The sequence below is a fragment of the Megalobrama amblycephala genome, linkage group LG4 (genome assembly GCF_018812025.1).
Source record: "Megalobrama amblycephala isolate DHTTF-2021 linkage group LG4, ASM1881202v1, whole genome shotgun sequence".
Taxonomy (NCBI): domain Eukaryota; kingdom Metazoa; phylum Chordata; class Actinopteri; order Cypriniformes; family Xenocyprididae; genus Megalobrama; species Megalobrama amblycephala.
In genome coordinates, this window is record NC_063047.1 from 17290594 (window position 1) to 17311911 (window position 21318).

A 21318-nucleotide genomic window follows, 5' to 3' on the forward strand; every position below is an offset into this window, starting at 1 on the left:
TTTATTTTATTTTATTGTAATTTAATAATCAGTCACTTGCGTTCTGATTTCATCAGTCATTTTTATTAGGGGATTTAGTATTTTTTTATGTATTTTATCTTATTAATTGTGTAATTTATTTTGATTTTATTAGGTGTATTAATCATTTAATTTTATTAGGTTTGTATTTTTTAATGTATTTTATTTTAGTAATTGTGTTAATTTAATTTAAATAATTTAATTTAAGTTATTGTGTTCCTTAGCAGTAACAAAGCATTTAAAATCATTGTTTAAAGTCATTGTTTATGTCTGTTAAATTTCTTTTGCTCCTCTCTTTCTCTCTCACAGAGGACGGTTACGAGTTGTTTCGCGTGGCGGAGAAGTCTCACGGAAGCTGGATGAAGCTCTATGTGGATGGAAACACGTCTGAGGTTCTGAGCAACATGGGCAAGAAGGTTCTGAAACAGTATCTGGAGGCCCTGAAGGCCATGAGTTCAGCTCTGGGCAAACAGCTGGGCAAATACGACATGTACTCCATGATCATGGGCATGATCTTCATGCTGCAGGTGAGAGAGAGCTTTCATACTGAGAAGACACACATTTCAGTCCATGAGAATGGAAACGAGGCTCGCATTACTCACAGTCTGGCTTTTGTTCATGTTAAATTGAGTATGCAGACACAAACTTTATTCAAGGTTTCAGCTGTAACTTTATTCAGGCAGGTTTTAACACGTGTTCCTCCAAGTCTATCACTTGTAGTCATACCGAAACTAAAGCATTTAACACTTCGTAAAACTCATTTCCTGGTGAATTTGAAATTTGGAAGGTGTATGATACATGTCACTAAATTACACGTGAAAGCAGTTTTAACTAGTGATAAAAAATTATTTATTTAGCCAGTTAAATGTCATCTCTTTCACAATCTACAGGCAGAACTGTGAAGAGACTTTTTTCAATAATTTTGAGTAAAATAAATGTTCAAAATAAACACATTTGTTTAAAATACATTTAAAATATAACAATGTGAAAAGTAAAATATAGAGTTAAATGTCTCTTTCTGCTTATCAAGGCTGCATTTATTTGATACAGTAATATTATTACTATTAAAAATATCTGTTTTCTATGTGAATATATAGTAAACTATAATTTATTCCTGTGATCAAAGCTGAATTTTCAGCATCATTACTCCAGTCTTCAGTGTCACATGATCCTTCAGAAATCATTCTAATATGATGATTTGCTGCTCAAGAAACATTTCTGATTATTATCAATGTTGAAAACAGTTGTACTGCTTCAGATTTTTGTGAAAACCATCATAAATTGTATTTTTCGGGATTCTTTGATGAATAGAAATTTCAAAAGAACAGCATTTATTAGAAATCTTTTTACTTTACTGTCTCTTTAAATCAATTTAATGCTCCTTTGCTGAATAAAAGTATTAATTTCATTAAAGGTGCCATCGAACGTTTTTTTACAAGATGTAATATAAGTCTAAGGTGTCCCCTGAATGTGTCTGTGAAGTTTCAGCTCAAAATACCCCATAGATTTTTTTTAAATTCATTTTTTAACGGTCTATTTTGGGGCATAATTAGAAATGCACAGATTCAGGCTGCGGCTCTTTAATTGCTCGCGCTCTCCGCCCCCTCCCGAGCTCTCGACTCTATCATTGCATAAACAAAGTTCACACAGCTAATATAACCCTAAAAATGGACCTTTACAAAGTGTTCGTCATGCATTCTGCATGCATGCATCGGATTATGCGAGTATTGTATTTATTTGGATGTTTACATTTGATTCTGAATGAGTTTGAGGCTGTGCTCCATGGCTAATGGCTAATGCTACACTGTTGGAGAGATTTATAAAGAATGAAGTTGTGTTTATGAATTATACAGACTGCAAGTGTTTAAAAATGAAAATAGCGACGGCTCTTGTCTCCGTGAATACAGTAAGAAACGATGGTAACTTTAACCACATTTAACAGTACATTAGCAACATGCTAATGAAACATTTATAAAGACAATTTACAAATATCATTAAAAATATCATGATATCATGGATCATGTCAGTTATTATTGCTCCATCTGCCATTTTTCGCTATTGTCCTTGTTTGCTTACCTAGTCTGATGATTCAGCTGTGCACAGATCCAGACGTTAATACTGGCTGCCCTTGTCTAATGCCTTGAACATGAGCTGGCATATGCAAATATTGGGGGCGTACATATTAATGATCCCGACTGTTACGTAACAGTCGGTGTTATATTGAGATTCACCTGTTCTTCTGAGGTCTTTTAAACAAATGAGATTTATATAAGAAGGAGGAAACAAGAGTTTGAGACTCACTGTATGTCATTTCCATGTACTGAACTCTTGTTATTCAACTATGCCGAGGTAAATTCAATTTTTAATTCTAGGACACCTTTAAAATCCATTATATATTTATATTGGCGTATATTATATCCACCATTAGCCACTGAAAATATATGAGTACAACTAATTTTAGATTAGCTAAAGATTACAGAGAAATGAAGAAGAATTTATATTTTGCATGATGCCTATTTGAATACCATTTTTGTAACGTTATTTGTATGACAATTAAACGCTATATACACACACACACACACACACATTACATATCTGTCTTTTTGGTTTACTGGACATTTGTGTAAAGTTTTATTTTCAGTTGTTTGTTGGTCGAGCGATCAGTGTCCTGGTGCATGACTGTGCCGTACAGCTTTGTATTTGTTTAATTAATCGAGGCTTCTCTATATATTTCCATTGAATTCCTTTCCTCCCTTCGGCTCATAATGGGCAGAACAGCGGCGAGACGTGAGTTGAGTTGAGTTCGGAGGTCTTACAGTGCCGTGAAGGAGGATCAATGTCTGAGTTTGAAGGACTGCAGCCTCTCGTCTCATTTACACCCCTCACCCTGCCAACTCATTATGAGCGTAATTAGTCCCTCTCTTCTCTCTAATTAACAATAAAGAGCTCGCCAGCCCTCACGGCGGAGTTCAGATCAGCCTGGCGCGGGTTCTTGGCTCTCCGGAGTTCATTCCTTCAGCCTTCACAATCCTGTTTTCCACTCTTCCTTATTTCCTAAAGTCAACATGGAATCAAAACTGACCGTTTGCTTTCTTCATACGGGTTCCTGGTCTTTTTGTGCATGATTCATCAGTTCATGATTTTCCTGTAAAGATGTTTCTTTATATTTCATAATCTTTCATCAATCTGACTTGTTTCAGTCCTGGAGGTTTTATTCAGCAATTTAAAATGTTACAAAAGAATTATATTTTAAATAAATGGTGTTCTTTTGAATGTTCTATTCATCAAAGAATTCTAAAAATGTAAATGTATCACAGTTTTCAGCATTGATAATAATAATAAATGTTTCTTGAGCAGCAAATCATCATATTAGAATGATTTCTGAAGGATCATGTGACACTGAAGACTGGAGTAATGATGCTGAAAATTCAGCTTTGAACACAGAAATAAATTACACTTTACTATATATTCACATAGAAAACAGCTGTTTTAAATTGTACATTTCACATTTTTTTACTGTATTTTTCATCAAATAAATGCAGCTTAGGTGAGCAGAAGAGACTCTTTCAAATATTACTGTTAGACAGTAGAGAATATCAGTAAAATCAGCCTAAGAACACAGGATTTTGCTACGACTAGCTTGTGCGATCTAGACTATTCGATTTTGAAAATATATAATGCACAAACCATTTTAAGGCCTTAGGCTGTGAAAATACAAATCACTCGACCCGCATCTCATGTGACCCGCTGGTTGACCTCAAACCTTCTGACATTCTCCAGTCTCGCATCCCGGTGGACACTGTGTCCTTTAGATCTCATTGACCGGATGAGGAATCGACTGTTTGAAGACTGTAGTGCTTCAGTAATGGATTGCACTTAGCAAATATAGCTGTTGAACTCTGGCTGGAAAAGGTCTTTAGCTCACGCGCGAAAAGAGTCTCACAACTATAGTGTGAGTCGTGCGTTCACGCTGATATTACAAATAGAATAAGTGCACTTTAAATACCTGAATGATGCACTTAATTAAATGAAAAAATGTTGGGATGTTGGACACTTCATGCCCACTTATGTTAATTACATAATGGAGGGGGCGGGGCATCAGACTCTGATATTAAATGACAAAATAACCTTATAAAATGTCATGATATTTTGAGTAATTTTTTGGCTAATATTTTATGTTCTTCTCATCAAAATGAGATAATGTGGGGTTGAGTATTCATTAACTCATTATTTTGGCATGCTTATTTTATAGCCAGACTGTAGTTTACTGGATAAAACAACATGAGGAGTGAGTAAACAGTGCACTGTCACTTTAAGAACTCACACTCGGCATAAGTTTGTCGATTTTTAACTCACTTTGTATTGATACAGTGTGGGTAATGTATGTAAATGAACGTCAACTTTTTCTGGACCGATAAGTTCATGTTTATTTGTCAGCAAAAGTCTACCAGATTGTGTAAAAACTCCAAATGGAAATTGATTTTAAACTGTAACTCATAAACCTTTAAAGACGGCCCTACTGTGAGCTGTGAGGTTGTTAATCGATGAAATTTGCTTATGCTGAAGCCATCAGCCTGCATTATTTCATGTTTTTTAAAGCAATAAGATATGTTTAACAGCAGAATTTGTGGTGGAAAAACTACATTACCCATAATTCTGCAGAGAAAATTCCTCCAATCAGAGAGTCGAGACAAGTAAAACGCACCAAAATGGCTCTTTAGCTCCGCCCACTCCCATGAAGCACTGCAAATGACGTAGTTGAGTGCTAAAATTTTTTGGAAAAAAATAAAATATATATATGCATATGCATATTTTGCAATAAACTTGAAATAGATTGCTTTTATTGATATAATCAACATTTGTAAATGAGTAGTGTTATATTTCTCCATCGTTTTTAATTTGATTATGCTGTTTGCAATGCTTTATGGGAGTGTAGTTCTTTCCCTCACTAAAGCGGTCAAGTTCACAGTCCTTTGTATTTTTGTCAAACATTTTTTTTGCTTCAAATCAAAGTTTGTAGTGTTGTGATTCTCCTCGTGTGGTTGGTTTGGTTTGTGGTTTATAATGTTTTAACAAAGACGTTATTAAATCCCTATGGGAGAAATGAATGGGAAAAATACTTCCGGAACCACTGGAAAAAGTGGGCGGGCACTAATGCACTCTATAGGAGCAGACCGGGAGTGGCATTGGATGGGGTATTTACAAAAGGAAAGACAACTCTTGTCTTCTCTTGTCTGTTTTCCATTTTTTTCACCTTTCTACAGAAAAGTTTTTTTTATTAAAAGCCCATTTTGCCAGTGGTGAAGTAGCCCTTTAATTTCGACCCTCTCACACTATATTTCCCCAACGGAATGTGTTTTCTTGTTATTCAAGGTGGTGCAGTCTTTATGAAGTCTGCTTGTGTAAAGTCTTCTTCTCTTGAGGTGAAGCGCATGAAATAACATCATTTAGATTCATTGGCAGCTGTAAGACTCTGTCTCTCCTGAGGGCCGACTACACATAAATGAATACCACACACTCTCCGTAACATCTGCCCAGAGTCAAACGAACAACAAATGCACTTCTCAAACCAAACTTTTCAAATGACTCTTCTCCAGTTTTGTTGTCTGAAGGCCAGCAATTAAAAGCAACATGAAACATTGTTTGCAAAGCCTGTAATGTGATGTATTTCAAAGTTAAACAAGATGTTCAATGAGAAGAAATGGGGTGGATTTCAGCTGGTTTTACTTCAGGAGCCATGAAATCAGATATTGAGATTTAATTATACACTTTTTTTTTTTTTTTTATGGATGAGGTCTACGGAGGTCCAAAAAAACAAAACAAAAAAAAACAAACAAGCAAATTAAATAAAATAAATCAAAATAAATAATTGGAAAATAAAGGAATAAATTACTTGATAAAACAAATGTAATTCATTTTTATTTAAATTTAATACTGAATTTTTTAAGTTGTATTACTTTTTTCCTTCATTTATTATTTTCTGTATTTATTTGTACATTTATTGTTATTCTTTTATATACTCTTTCATTTATTTTTGTATATATTTATGCATTCATTTATTTTTATATTTCTTTATTCCCACATGTATGTATTTATTTATTTTTTGTTTCAGTGTGCATGATGTAAATGTGGGAATAAAGAAAATAAATAAAATAAATGAATGCTTAAATAAATAAATATAATACTAAATGAAAAAATAAAGAATAAATAAATATAAATATATGAAATAAAGTTAAAAAGAATAAAAAGAAATTTAAAAAGAAATACAGACAAGAATAAATTAAGGAAATTATAAAAAACAATAATAATTCCAAGATTACATTAAAATTTATTATAATTGTTATATCATCATTTATTCTTTTGTTTGTTTTCATATTATTTAATTATTTATTTATTTATTTATGTCTAATATCTAATATTTCTTTATCTATCTATCTAGACAGACAGACCGGTATAGACAGACAGACAGACAGACAGGTATAGATAGACAGACAGGTATAGATAGACAGACGGGTATAGACAGACAGACAGACAGACAGGTATAGATAGACGGAATAATAGGATGGATAGATGGGTAGATGGATAGAACGACAATGGATGGATTAGTTTTAGGCCTCCATAGTGGTCATAATATGCAATCTGTCCATACTGTCATCTATCTAATTTAATTCGATTTTACTAATTTGTACCGCCCAGTTTGATTGTGCATACATGTCATTGGCAAAATAAATGAATCGTTTTCTCTTTCCATTTTAAAAAGTTGATTTTATTATTTAAAATGCATGATTATATGGTTAGCAGCATTTTTTTTATTTTTTTTTTATTTTTAGAAATGCAACCTGAAAACTGTTTTTGACAACCATAACTAACAAGACTACAAATGTGCTGACCACAAGAATCTGAGTTTACATGCTTGATAAATCGAACAACCGATTTGCCAACTTTACCCAGCATGCTGGCTAAAGGTCTACACCGTAATGAAGTGCACCAATTAGCTTTAGTCACAGTGTTGGACGAAAGGTCAAAATAAACGAGGAGAAGTGTTTTGAAAAAGAACCACAATAGCCATTCCTTTCCCAGCAGCATTAGAGGACTCTGGAGGTTTCCAAAAACACTCAGCAATTACAGGTGCTCTGTAATTTTTACAGAAGCTGTGTGAGGAAAAACACAGACGTGTTCAATTTGGACGGGATTGAAAACGCAAAGTACAGCTGTGAAACAAATTGACCTGACCTCCTTGGGGACGACCAGTCCTGTCCAAATAGGATGGAGAGGATGGTGTCGTCATCTGCACAGAAACAGAGTTAGCTCTTAAAACATAATATATTTTGTTCAAGAAAAACATCTAGATAATTCTTTATAATAACACTAACACTAATGCAATGAACTAACAATGAAAAATACCTTTACAGCATGTATTCATCTTGGTTCATTTCTACATGCACTACCTTTGCAGCAAATCATCATATCAGAATGATTTCTGAAGGATCATGTGACACTGAAGACTGGAGTAATGATGCTGAAAATTCAGCTTTGATCACAGGATATAAATTATATTTTACTATATATTCACATAAAAAAAATATGTAAGGTTGTTTCTGCCATGAAATTTAAAAAAAAAAGGTAATTGTAACTGTGAGAGATAAACTCACAATTGAGACTTATAAAGTCACAATTATGAGTTATAAAGCCAGAATTGCGAGATATAAAGTCAGAATTGCGAGTTATAAAGCCAGAATTGTGAGATATAAAGTCATAATTGTGTTATAAATTCAGAATTGCATGTTATAAAGCCAGAATTGTGTGAAATAAAATCAGAATTTATAAAGTCAGAATTGCTTGATGTAAAGTCAGAATTTATAAAGTCAGAATTGCGAGTTATAAAGTCAGAATTGCGAGATATAAAGTCAGAATTTATAAAGTCAGAATTACAAGTTATAAAGTCAGAATTGCATGTTATAAAGTCAGAATTGCGTGATATAAAGTCAGAATTTATAAAGTCAGAATTGCAAGTTATAAAGTCAGAATTGCATGTTATAAAGTCAGAACTGTGTGATATAAAGTCAGAATTTATAGTCAGAATTGTGTGATATAAAGTCAGAATTTATAAAGTCAGAATTGCGAGTTATAAAGCCAGAATTGTGAGATATAAAGTCAGAATTGCATGTTATAAAGCCAGAATTGTGTGAAATAAAATCAGAATTTATAAAGTCAGAATTGCGTGATATAAAGTCAGAATTTATAGTCAGAATTGTGTGATATAAAGTCAGAATTAATAAAGTCAGAATTGCGTGATATAAAGTCAGAATTTATAAAGTCAGAATTGCGAGTTATAAAGTCAGAATTGCATGTTATACAGTCAGAATTGCGTGATATAAAGTCAGAATTGCATGTTATAAAGTCAGAATTGCATGTTATAAAGTCAGAATTGCGTGATATAAAGTCAGAATTTATAAAGTCAGAATTGCGTGATATAAAGTCAGAATTACAAGTTATAAAGTCAGAATTGCATGTTATAAAGTCAGAATTGTGTGATATAAAGTCAGAATTTATAAAGTCAGAATTGCGTGATATAAAGTCAGAATTTATAAAGTCAGAATTGCGAGTTATAAAGTCAGAATTGCATGTTATAAAGTCAGAATTGCGTGATATAAAGTCAGAATTTATAAAGTCAGAATTTATAAAGTCAGAATTGCGTGATATAAAGTCAGAATTACAAGTTATAAAGTCAGAATTGCATGTTATAAAGTCAGAATTGTGTGATATAAAGTCAGAATTTATAGTCAGAATTACGTGATATAAAGTCAGAATTTATAAAGTCAGAATTGCGTGATGTAAAGTCAGAATTTATAAAGTCAGAATTGTGAGTTATAAAGTCAGAATTTATAAAGTCAGAATTGCGAGTTATGAAGTCAAAATTCATAGTCAGAATTGCGAGTTATGAAGTCAAAATTCATAGTCAGAATTGTGAGTTATAAAGTCAGAATTGCGAGTTATAAAGTCAGAATTTATAAAGTCAGAATTGCATGTTATACAGTCAGAATTGCATGATATAAAGTCAGAATTTATATTCAGAATTGCGAGTTTTAAAGTCAGAATTGTTTGATGTAAAATCAGAATTACGTGTTATAAAGTCAGAATTGCGAGTTATAAGTCAGAATTTATAAAGTCAGAATTGCGAGTTATAAAGTCAGAATTTATAAAGTCAGAATTGCGAGTTATGAAGTCAAAATTCATAGTCAGAATTGCGAGTTATAAGTCAGAATTTATAAAGTCAGAATTGTAAGTTATAAAGTCAGAATTTATAAAGTCAGAATTGCGAGATATAAAGTCAGAATTTATAAAGTCAGAATTACAAGTTATAAAGTCAGAATTGCATGTTATAAAGTCAGAATTGCGTGATATAAAGTCAGAATTTATAAAGTCAGAATTGCAAGTTATAAAGTCAGAATTGCATGTTATAAAGTCAGAACTGTGTGATATAAAGTCAGAATTTATAGTCAGAATTGTGTGATATAAAGTCAGAATTTATAAAGTCAGAATTGCGAGTTATAAAGCCAGAATTGTGAGATATAAAGTCAGAATTGCATGTTATAAAGCCAGAATTGTGTGAAATAAAATCAGAATTTATAAAGTCAGAATTGCGTGATATAAAGTCAGAATTTATAGTCAGAATTGTGTGATATAAAGTCAGAATTAATAAAGTCAGAATTGCGTGATATAAAGTCAGAATTTATAAAGTCAGAATTGCGAGTTATAAAGTCAGAATTGCATGTTATACAGTCAGAATTGCGTGATATAAAGTCAGAATTGCATGTTATAAAGTCAGAATTGCATGTTATAAAGTCAGAATTGCGTGATATAAAGTCAGAATTTATAAAGTCAGAATTGCGTGATATAAAGTCAGAATTACAAGTTATAAAGTCAGAATTGCATGTTATAAAGTCAGAATTGTGTGATATAAAGTCAGAATTTATAAAGTCAGAATTGCGTGATATAAAGTCAGAATTTATAAAGTCAGAATTGCGAGTTATAAAGTCAGAATTGCATGTTATAAAGTCAGAATTGCGTGATATAAAGTCAGAATTTATAAAGTCAGAATTTATAAAGTCAGAATTGCGTGATATAAAGTCAGAATTACAAGTTATAAAGTCAGAATTGCATGTTATAAAGTCAGAATTGTGTGATATAAAGTCAGAATTTATAGTCAGAATTACGTGATATAAAGTCAGAATTTATAAAGTCAGAATTGCGTGATGTAAAGTCAGAATTTATAAAGTCAGAATTGTGAGTTATAAAGTCAGAATTTATAAAGTCAGAATTGCGAGTTATGAAGTCAAAATTCATAGTCAGAATTGCGAGTTATGAAGTCAAAATTCATAGTCAGAATTGTGAGTTATAAAGTCAGAATTGCGAGTTATAAAGTCAGAATTTATAAAGTCAGAATTGCATGTTATACAGTCAGAATTGCATGATATAAAGTCAGAATTTATATTCAGAATTGCGAGTTTTAAAGTCAGAATTGTTTGATGTAAAATCAGAATTACGTGTTATAAAGTCAGAATTGCGAGTTATAAGTCAGAATTTATAAAGTCAGAATTGCGAGTTATAAAGTCAGAATTTATGAAGTCAGAATTGCGAGTTATGAAGTCAAAATTCATAGTCAGAATTGCGAGTTATAAGTCAGAATTTATAAAGTCAGAATTGTAAGTTATAAAGTCAGAATTTATAAAGTCAGAATTGCGAATTATAAAGTCAGAATTGCGAGATATAAAGTCAGAATTTATAAAGTCAGAATTACATGTTATAAAGTCAGAATTGCATGATATAAAGTCAGAATTGCGTGATATAAAGTCAGAATTTATAAAGTCAGAATTGCAAGTTATAAAGTCAGAATTGCATGTTATAAAGTCAGAACTGTGTGATATAAAGTCAGAATTTATAGTCAGAATTGTGTGATATAAAGTCAGAATTTATAAAGTCAGAATTGCGAGTTATAAAGTCAGAATTGCGAGTTATAAAGCCAGAATTGTGAGATATAAAGTCAGAATTGTTATAAATTCAGAATTGCATGTTATAAAGCCAGAATTGTGTGAAATAAAATCAGAATTGCGAGTTATAAAGTCAGAACTGTGTGATATAAAGTCAGAATTTATAAAGTCAGAATTGCGTGATATAAAGTCAGAATTTATAGTCAGAATTGTGTGATATAAAGTCAGAATTTATAAAGTCAGAATTGCGTGATATAAAGTCAGAATTGCATGTTATAAAGTCAGAATTGCATGTTATAAAGTCAGAATTGTGTGATATAAAGTCAGAATTTATAAAGTCAGAATTTATAGTCAGAATTGCGTGATATAAAGTCAGAATTACAAGTTATAAAGTCAGAATTGCATGTTATAAAGTCAGAATTGTGTGATATAAAGTCAGAATTTATAGTCAGAATTGCGTGATATAAAGTCAGAATTTATAAAGTCAGAATTGCGTGATATAAAGTCAGAATTACAAGTTATAAAGTCAGAATTGTGTGATATAAAGTCAGAATTTATAGTCAGAATTGCGTGACATAAAGTCAGAATTTATAAAGTCAGAATTGCGTGATGTAAAGTCAGAATTTATAAAGTCAGAATTGTGAGTTATAAAGTCAGAATTGCGAGTTATAAAGTCAGAATTTATAAAGTCAGAATTGCATGTTATACAGTCAGAGGGCTGTTTCATAAAAGATGCTAAGAAAAGCGAGGATTAAACTCCAAAACCTGACTTGAATTAACCTAACAAATGAGTTTGGGCTAAAACGGTTTCATAAAAGGTAATTGAAGTTCACGCAGTCCCGCTAATTCGATCCAGGTTCACCTAGTCAAGATAATTTAGCGTGCACGCTTTTCTTAAGCAGCCCTAGAGGTCGATCATGGATCAAATCGATCCACCATAGGAAACGGCATACATTTTGTGCTATTTTATGCATTTGAGACATGATGTTTTCCTTAGTGCATAACTTACTTTTCACAAGTTTATTCTCCATCTGTAAATGTTAGAAAGTAATGCAAATATTTCCATTTTGAGGCTAAACTTCACATTGAACGAGCGCTGTTGCGCGCATGCGCGCTAAACAGACGGGACGCAATAGAAGCGCAGTAATTCTAAAATATACATTTCGCTAAAATATTTGATGTTGGACATTAAATGTGCCTTATGTACACTTTCAAACCTACAAGTAAGTGTATTTTTATGATAGTAACTGTAAATGGACTATTGTAATGGGGTAAATCAATATACTTTGGGACAATTACTGAGTTTAGATTCATCTTACCAATTAAAATTTAGTCTGTGCATATTAATTTTAATTTTTAACCATAAAGAGTACTACTGTCAAACAAAACCAGAGAGAAATGTATTCATATATTTTATAACAATCTAATTAAATATTGGGCACAAAACATTTAGCCAGTAAGAAAGGAAAACTTATATATATATATATATATATATAAAATTCAGGTTGATTAGGACACTTTTTCCCAGTCTTTTCAATAGCAAAAAGTGTCCTAATCAACCTGAATTTCAATATATATATATATATATATATATATATATATATATATATATATATATATATATATATATATATATATATGAGACCAGAGTATAGATTAAATATGGGCCTTGGAAAAGGCTAGCTGACTTTATTGTGCTTTGACTACAGTGGGTAGTTTCAGTGTGGACAACAACCATGCATGCCACTTCAGCAGGCTGCATCTTACTCTGTCACTCTTCTCATAGCTTTTGCTGGCTCTGAAACACTCATTGGTATTTCTCCTGCTCTTTGTCTAGCAAAAAAATCACTCATCACTTAATGAAAGCTTACAAATGAAGGCCTGATTGTTTCAGGGGCCTTGTCACAGGTTTATTGATTTTGAATTTCTGTGTTACTTTTGCTATATTTTCACACTTAAAACAATGATTTGGTAATCCTCTTGTATTCTTCTGTGCTAAGAAATAAGTCTCCTGACAGTTCTCTCCCAAGTGCTTCCATTGTTGTCAGCATTAAGTCTGAGAATGATTCAGTGGGCTATATAACACTTAATTTTTAAGAAATTACTTCTCTTTAAATGTTTTGTTTCTCATCATACTTACCTTTTAATAAAATATTAAAATAATAAAAATGTCTTAATGTAAAAACTTAACACCAATATATGTTTTTATTTAGCACAATTTAGTAAATGTGTGTATTATATATATATATATATATATATATATATATATATATATATATATATATATATATATATATATATATATATATATATATATATATATACACGCATAATAATATACACATAATACACACACACACACACACTATATATATATATATATATATATATATATATATGTTAATAAAGTCAAATAATTGTATGTGAGAGAGTCAGTTGTAATATCATTGCGTTCCTATTGGTCAGTGTTAGAGGAGCTCAGCTTAGCCTGGTTGTTAGCCTGCTCCGGAGCAGGCTAGCTGCAAAGTGTAAATCTCCATAGTAACTTAATGTAGATTAATTTAGCCTCCCTTCATGCAACCGAGTCAGGGCTAAATTCAGCCAGGATAACTGGAAAATCCCAGCTTAATCCCTTATCTTGCTTTTGTGCAATACCCCCCAGAATTGCATGATATAAAGTCAGAATTTATATTCAGGATTGCGAGTTTTAAAGTCAGAATTGTTTGATGTAAAATCAGAATTACGTGTTATAAAGTCAGAATTGCGAGTTATAAGTCAGAATTTATAAAGTCAGAATTGTGAGTTATAAAGTCAGAATTTATAAAGTCAGAATTGCGAGTTATAAAGTCAGAATTTATAAAGTCAGAATTTATAAAGTCAGAATTGTGAGTTATAAAGTCAGAATTTATAAAATCAGAATTGCGAGTTATAAAGTCAGAATTTATAAAGTCAGAATTGCGAATTATAAAGTCAGAATTTATAAAGTCAGAATTGCGAGTTATAAAGTCAGAATTTATAAAGTCAGAATTGCGAGTTATGAAGTCAAAATTCATAGTCAGAATTGCGAGTTATAAGTCAGAATTTATAAAGTCAGAATTGCGAATTATAAAGTCAGAATTTATAAAGTCAGAATTGCGAGTTATAAAGTCAGAATTAATAAAGTCAGAATTGCGAATTATAAAGTCAGAATTTATGAAGTCGGAATTGTAAGTTATAAAGTAAGAATTTATCAAGTCAGAATTGCGAGTTATAAAGTCAAAATTCATAGTCAGAATTGTGAGTTATAAAGTCAGAATTTATAAAGTCAGAATTGCGAGTTATAAAGTCAGAATTTATAAAGTCAGAATTGTGAGTTATAAAGTCAGAATTGCGAGTTATAAAGTCAGAATTTATAAAGTCAGAATTGCGAGTTATAAAGTCAGAATTTATAAAGTCAGAATTGCGAATTATAAAGTCAGAATTTATAAAGTCAGAATTGCAAGTTATAAAGTCAGAATTTATAAAGTCAGAATTGCGAGTTATGAAGTCAAAATTCATAGTCAGAATTGCGAGTTATAAGTCAGAATTTATAAAGTCAGAATTGTAAGTTATAAAGTCAGAATTTATAAAGTCAGAATTGCGAATTATAAAGTCAGAATTTATAAAGTCAGAATTGCGAGTTATAAAGTCAGAATTTATAAAGTCAGAATTGCGAATTATAAAGTCAGAATTTATAAAGTCAGAATTGTAAGTTATAAAGTCAGAATTTATAAAGTCAGAATTGCGAGTTATAAAGTCAGAATTTATAAAGTCAGAATTGCGAGTTATAAAGTCAAAATTCATAGTCAGAATTGCGAGTTATAAAGTCAGAATTTATAAAGTCAGAATTGCGAGTTATAAAGTCAGAATTTATAAAGTCAGAATTGCGAGTTATAAAGTCAGAATTTATAAAGTCAGAATTGCGAGTTATAAAGTCAGAATTTATAAAGTCAGAATTGCGAGTTATGAAGTCAAAATTCATAGTCAGAATTGCGAATTATAAAGTCAGAATTGTGAGATATAAAGTCGCAGTTATTTAGTTGCAGAAACAAGCTTCCATAGAAAGTGGCTATTTTAAATTACAATAATATTTTACTATTTTTGAAACTATGAAATGTATGAAAGTAATTATTTCATGTTGACTTTAAACAAATATTTCTTTTCTATTTTGCCGTTGGTTTCAGTTTCTTTCAGCTGTATTATTTTTCTGTCTCATATCACATCCTCCCGTTGTTCACTTATTCTTTTTGCCCTTTATTCGAAATCTAGTTTCCACAAGCTTTTATCTCAGACGATTGCTGGTTTGTGTCTTTTCTCTGTTAAATATTAACGGGGCGGATTCTGACCCTCCAAGCTTGAGTTCTGAGAGAGAACTTTTTTTTGCAGTTTTGTTTTTTTATGTCACTTTTTCACACATCGTTCACAGCGCAAATGTAATATCCCGTAGAGATGTCAGCGAAGACAGCCGTGAGCGAGTGAACCCGGATGAGGACAAGAAAAGAGTGAGTGCGTTTCAAAGCGAGCGTTTGACTGTCGGTGCATTGTTGGGAGTCGGAGGCAAGGACACATCAGCGTGTGTCCTCCTTTAAAGCCCCGCTCTCATGCTTTTATCAAAAATCTCTCAGAGCTTGAGATACGTGCAATCCGTTCTTGTCTGTCATTGCAATTGAAAAAAAGCTGATTTTGCTTTACCAAGAGATTTCCTTCTGCCACTTGTGTTCCTGAGTGAATAATGTCTTTCTTTTGTCTCTTAAAGTCTTTCTTTAGGGTTGTTTATGAATACATGTCCTGATGTCACTGGAGACAAACCCTATCATTAATTTCCCATAATTTCCCTCGTTGATGTGCAACTCATGCTGACCACCCTTCTGATGAAGAGTGTGTGTTTAAAAGGGATCTATAATGCCCATTTTCACAAGATGTAATATAAGTCTCTGGTGTCCCAGAATGTGTCTGTGAAGTTTCAGCTCAAAATCCCCCACAGATCATTTATTATAGCTTGTCAAATTTGCCCCTATTTGGGTGTGAGCAAAAACACACTGTGTGTCCCTTTAAATGCAAATGAGCTGCTGCTCCCGCCCCCTTTCCAGAAGAGGGCGGAGCTTTAACAGCTCAACAACAACAAAGCAGGAGAATCTCACGCAGCCAAAATGAGGATTGTCAGTAACGGTGTTCAGCCTTACATTGTTCAAACCGGAGTCGACACTGATGGAGAGACTCAGGAAGAAGTTACAACTTTTAGACGTTTCTGAATGGTTAGTGGATAAATTGATGTAGTTGCTGTGGAGTTGATTCAACTCATCCACTAGCATGTGCCGTCATGTTCATCTTTTGTGTTGAATTGACCCTCGTTTGTGAAGCAGTCCGCCGTAAAATGACGGCATCAACAACACTCTACTACAACAACTCTTCCTCTTCTCTAAAGCAGCCCAACATGGCCACGCCCCCTTTGTTGTGTGTTCTCGGGGGCGGGGTTTATGTAAATATTAGGGTTAGTGATGTCACTAACCCAGGAAGAAGCTCGTTGTAGTCCCTACCAGCCGTTTGTTGTAGTCCTTAAATAGTGATTTCTGTAAAAGAAAATATCTCCTTTTGCGTTGAACTTTGAGCGTCGTAACTTTGCAGATGGTGTTTATGCTCAAAAAGCAACATAGCAAGCAACATAGCAACATTAACAATATATATTTCCAAAATGTGTATGTATATACTATATACAGAATATCACGAGTGCAAATGTGAACAAGTTCAGTAAATAAGAAGTTAATATTATGTTATTTTAGACACAATATTGTCTGTTTTGCTCAATCTGGCCATTGAAAATATAAGGAAAAAGCAAAACTATGGAGTCAATATAATGCAGCATATATACGCAAAAAAATAAAGTTTTGCAAAAGAAAATTAAAGTATTGAGGAAAATAAATGTGCAAAAGAAAATAGAGTATTGGGAGAAAAAAATGAAGTTTTGCAAACAAAAATAAAGAATTGCAAAACATAAATGAAACAGCATGAAAAGCAATGATTTTGCAATACATATTTTCCATGTTCATATCTATATGGTCTATATCTTTATATATATTTAAATATATATAACATATACATATGTTACAGTGCATACATATAGAAAATGTATTTTCTGTATGTATGCACTGAAAATACTTACTACGACACCATTTATTGTCTGATGGATGTGTGTATGCCTGTATGATATCCAGACAAGTTTTGGGCAGAAAAAGAATAATATTAAAGAAGACAATCAATCTGAACAAATACAATATGTTTCCTTTTCCTTCTGATGCCGTCCAATCAAAAGTGGTCACTGGAGAAGCTCTAAACTGCTGTAAGGGATTTCAGCAATTTTGCTGACTTAGCCAAGTGACTTAAACACCATTTCTCCAAAACCCCGCCCTCCATTGACATCAGCCAATCCAATGTCTGCACACCCAGATAAATGACAAGCATTGAGCATTTCTGATTGGCTAAAAAGTTTCTCATTCTTTTATGCTGTTTACAGGACCTTTTGTTGTCACAGAGCTGTGTGTGATTTCTCAGGACAGCCATTTCAGTGATATCTGCCAGGGCCATTTTATGAGTGATATTCCCTGAAAATCACTTACAGCAGCCTTAATACCAGCTGTAAAACCGCTATCGGTCTCAAATGACCGATTGTGATGGCATCACCCAAGACAGATGTTAATATAAGCGGTAAATGGAGCTTGTGTGTGTAATTGAAAAGCTCTGTGTGTTTCTCCAGGTGCTGTTCTTGCTCTTGTTGGCCATGCCGGAAGCGTTGAGCAGGGAGGCGGTTGTGGACGTCCCGCTGGCGTCTTCTCTGCTCTCTCTGCCCTTCTACCTGCTGTGTCTGTTCGGCTCCGCCCTCCACGTGCTGATCTGCACCTCCGCCGGCGGGCCCTGCTACCTCTGCTCTCTCCCCTGGGTCCTGGTGTTCGCCGTCATCCTCTTCTCTTCCGCCTTCATGTGTGCTCTGGTCACAATGGCTGCGAGGAGGATTCCCACCAGCAACAAGACCCCTACTAAGGTGAGTGGAAAGGACAGGAACGTTTCTGCGCCATTAGCATCATCAAATGTTTCCCCCACGTCTTCCGTTGTGTTCGAATTCATGTGGCACAGCGCAAACCAATCAGCAGCTGTGTCCCGATTCAGAGACCTTAGACCTCAGGTTAGATGCCATTTTGAATTTAAAGGGTTAGTTCACCCAAAAATGAAAATTCTGTCATTTATTACTCACCCTCATGTCGTTCCACACCCGTAAGACCTTCGTTAATCTTCAGAACACAAATTAAGATATTTTTGTTGAAATCCGATGGCTCAGTGAGGCCTGCATAGCCAGCAATGACGTTTCCTCTCTCAAGATCCATTAATGTACTAAAAACATATTTAAATCAGTTCATGTGAGTGCAGTGGTTCAATATTAATATTATAAAGCGAAAAGAATATTTTTGGTGCAGCAAAAAAACAAAATATCGACTTATTTAGTGATGGCCGATTCAAAACATTGCTTCAGGAAGCTTTGGAGCGTTATGAATCAGCGTGTCGAATCAGCGGTTCGGAGCGCCAAAGTCAGATGATTTCAGCAGTTTGGCGGTTTGACACGCGATCCGAATCATGATTCGATACAAAAGATTCATAACGCTCCGAAGCTTCCTGAAGCAGTGTTTTGAAATCGGCCATCACTATATAAGTCGTTATTTAGTTTTTTTGGCGCACCAAAAATATTCTCGTCACTTTATAATATTAATATTGTACGGAAGAGGATTAGGGCCAAGCAATAATAAAAAAATAAAACCATCTCGAGATTAAAGTTGTTAAATTTCAAGAAAAAAGTCAAAATAAAATGTTGAGAATAAACTCATTAAATCACGAGAAAAAAACTCATTAAATTTCAAGAAAAAAGTCGAGATAAAACGTTGAGAATAAACTTGTTAAATTACGAGAAAAAACTCGTTAAATTTCAAGAAAAAAGTCGAAATAAAATGTTGAGAATAAACTCATTAAATCACGAGAAAAAAACTCGTTAAATTTCAAGAAAAAAGTCGAGATAAAATGTTGAGAATAAAGTCATTAAATTACGAGAAAAAAGTCGTTAGATTATGAGAACAAATTCGTTAAATTATGAGAAAAATATCGTTAAATTACGAGAACAAATTTGTTAAATTACGAATTTGTTCTCATAATTTAACAACTTTTTTCTTGTAATTTAACGAGTTTATTCTCAACATTTTATCTCGACTTTTTTCTTGAAATTTAACGAGTTTTTTCTCGTAATTTAGCGAGTTTATTCTCAACATTTTATTTCGACTTTTTTCTCGACATGTAACCAGTTTTTTCTCGAAATTTAACAACTTTAATCTCGAGATGGTTTTATTATTTTATTATTGCTTGGCCCTAATCCTCTTACGTAATATTGAATCACTGTACTCACATGAACTTATTTAAATATGTTTTTAGTACATTAATGGATCTTGAGAGAGGAAATGTCATTGCTGGCTATGGACGCCTCACTGAGACATCGGATTTCATCAAAAATATTTTAATTTGTGTTCCAAAGATTAACTAAGGTCTTACGGGTGTGAAACGGCATGATCGTGAGTAATAAATGACATTGTTTTCATTTTTGGGTGAACTAACCCTTTAACATGAATGAAAATGAGGCTTTGTGGGATAGACTTAGTCTTAACAGTGGCGAGCACTGTATCATGTAATATTCTCCAAAACTGTAGAAAGCTCCTTCAAATGATTTTTGCATCATCTTGTTTTCTTTCAGTTAGCACAGGTTTTGTATTTTTGATCTGCGCTCATGTTTTTGAGTAAAAAGTTGCATAAGCTCAGATTAATGAGGCCTACAATCAGTCAGTTCCCTTAAAGAAAGACAAAACCTTTGCTAATTAAAAGAAACCAGTTGACACAAAGACACATTTTCAGCTGCTCCCGAACGGTTAAATCCAGCTGCAGCCGAAGTCAGACGGCTCAAACAAACAGAGCGATGTTTTGCCGGCATGTTTACACTTTTCATGGAAGTGGACCTGTGAATGTCTGTCTTGTAGTCCTCTCTGTGCATTAGGGTGTGATGGGAGAACATCAGAAGCTTCACACACAGCAGCTTCATGTCTCTGGAGGACCCGGCAGAGTTCTCATTTTGCTCTAAGCACCGAAAACAAGTCCTGATTGAGGATTTTATCCTTGACGGTTTATTTCAGGACGAGTAGAGAAGCTCTGTTCACAGGAGTCTCTTTGGGTGTGTTGGATACTTTAGACAGGCTTTGCTGTGTTTTTCTCATGTTAACAGGACCTGTCGGAATTTAAAAAAAAAAAAAATATGTTTTTTAAAGAAGTCTGTATGGAAGCTTGTTTCTGTAACTGATTAAAAAATAAAAGTTATAATTGCAACTTTTTTATCTAACAATTCTGACTTTTTGTTCTCAGAATTGTTTTTATCTCACAATTCTGACACTCATTTTTTATTTTTTATTTAGTTATTTAGCTTCCATACTTCTGCTCACCAATGCTTCATTTATTTGATCAAAAATACAGTAAAAATATAGTGAAATATTACGGTTTAAAATAACTGTTCTTTATGTGAATATATTTTAAATTGTCATTTATTCCTGTGATCAAAGCTGAATTTTCAGTCTTCAGTGTCACATAATCCTTCAGAAATCATTCTAATATGATGATGATTCACTGTTCAAGAAACATTTCTGATTATTATCAGTGTTGAACACAGTTGTGCTGCTAAATATATGTGAACCGTGCTGGCAAAATGAGTCAGAATGCGCACGGGTTAATTTCGAGCTACAAGTGAAAAATGTACATTTTGGTCAAAATTGAGGTTTTCACAAAAATGAGTTCATTAAGCCTTCATCTAGCAATCCCAATGCTCAAAATAGCAATTAAACATCTAAAAGTATCTCTATTTATATGTTTCTGAGAGAAGTATCTTTCCTTTGACCATTAAAAAAATGCAGATTTTCTCTTCTCACTTCCCTCAGCACAAGTTTGTTTTAAAGCACAGCATTCCAACTTTGTGAATAATCATAGCAAATTCTTGATGGCATGAACCAATGAACCAATGAAATGTGATTTTCAAACTCATGCTGATGTAAACAAAACGAATTTACTCGTGCTGAGACAAATCCGAAGCACGTGCACAAAGACGCACAGACTTCCCGATATACACAGAATCACAGTATTTCAAAAAAAAACAAACAAAAAAAAAATCTGTCCTGGCAAGTGTTCACTCAAACATTATCTGTTCTGTCTTAAGAGAACGTTT

At 33.0% G+C, this 21318-nt stretch overlaps 1 protein-coding gene across 2 annotated transcripts in view; it reads left to right on the forward strand.

Moving 5' to 3' along the window:
* pigg (phosphatidylinositol glycan anchor biosynthesis class G) overlaps positions 1–21318 on the forward strand; it is a 132050-nt gene that overhangs the window by 56131 nt on the left and 54601 nt on the right. The window contains exons 7-9 of one of the 2 annotated variants that reach the window (XM_048187999.1): positions 328–545; positions 17779–18063; positions 20090–20416. In XM_048187999.1, the coding sequence (XP_048043956.1) occupies positions 328–545; positions 17779–18063; positions 20090–20113 (527 nt within the window). In that variant the 3' untranslated portion in view covers positions 20114–20416. Of the gene's footprint in view, positions 1–327; positions 546–17778; positions 18064–20089; positions 20417–21318 lie in introns of those variants that run through there. The other variant, XM_048187998.1, reaches the window with a different exon arrangement.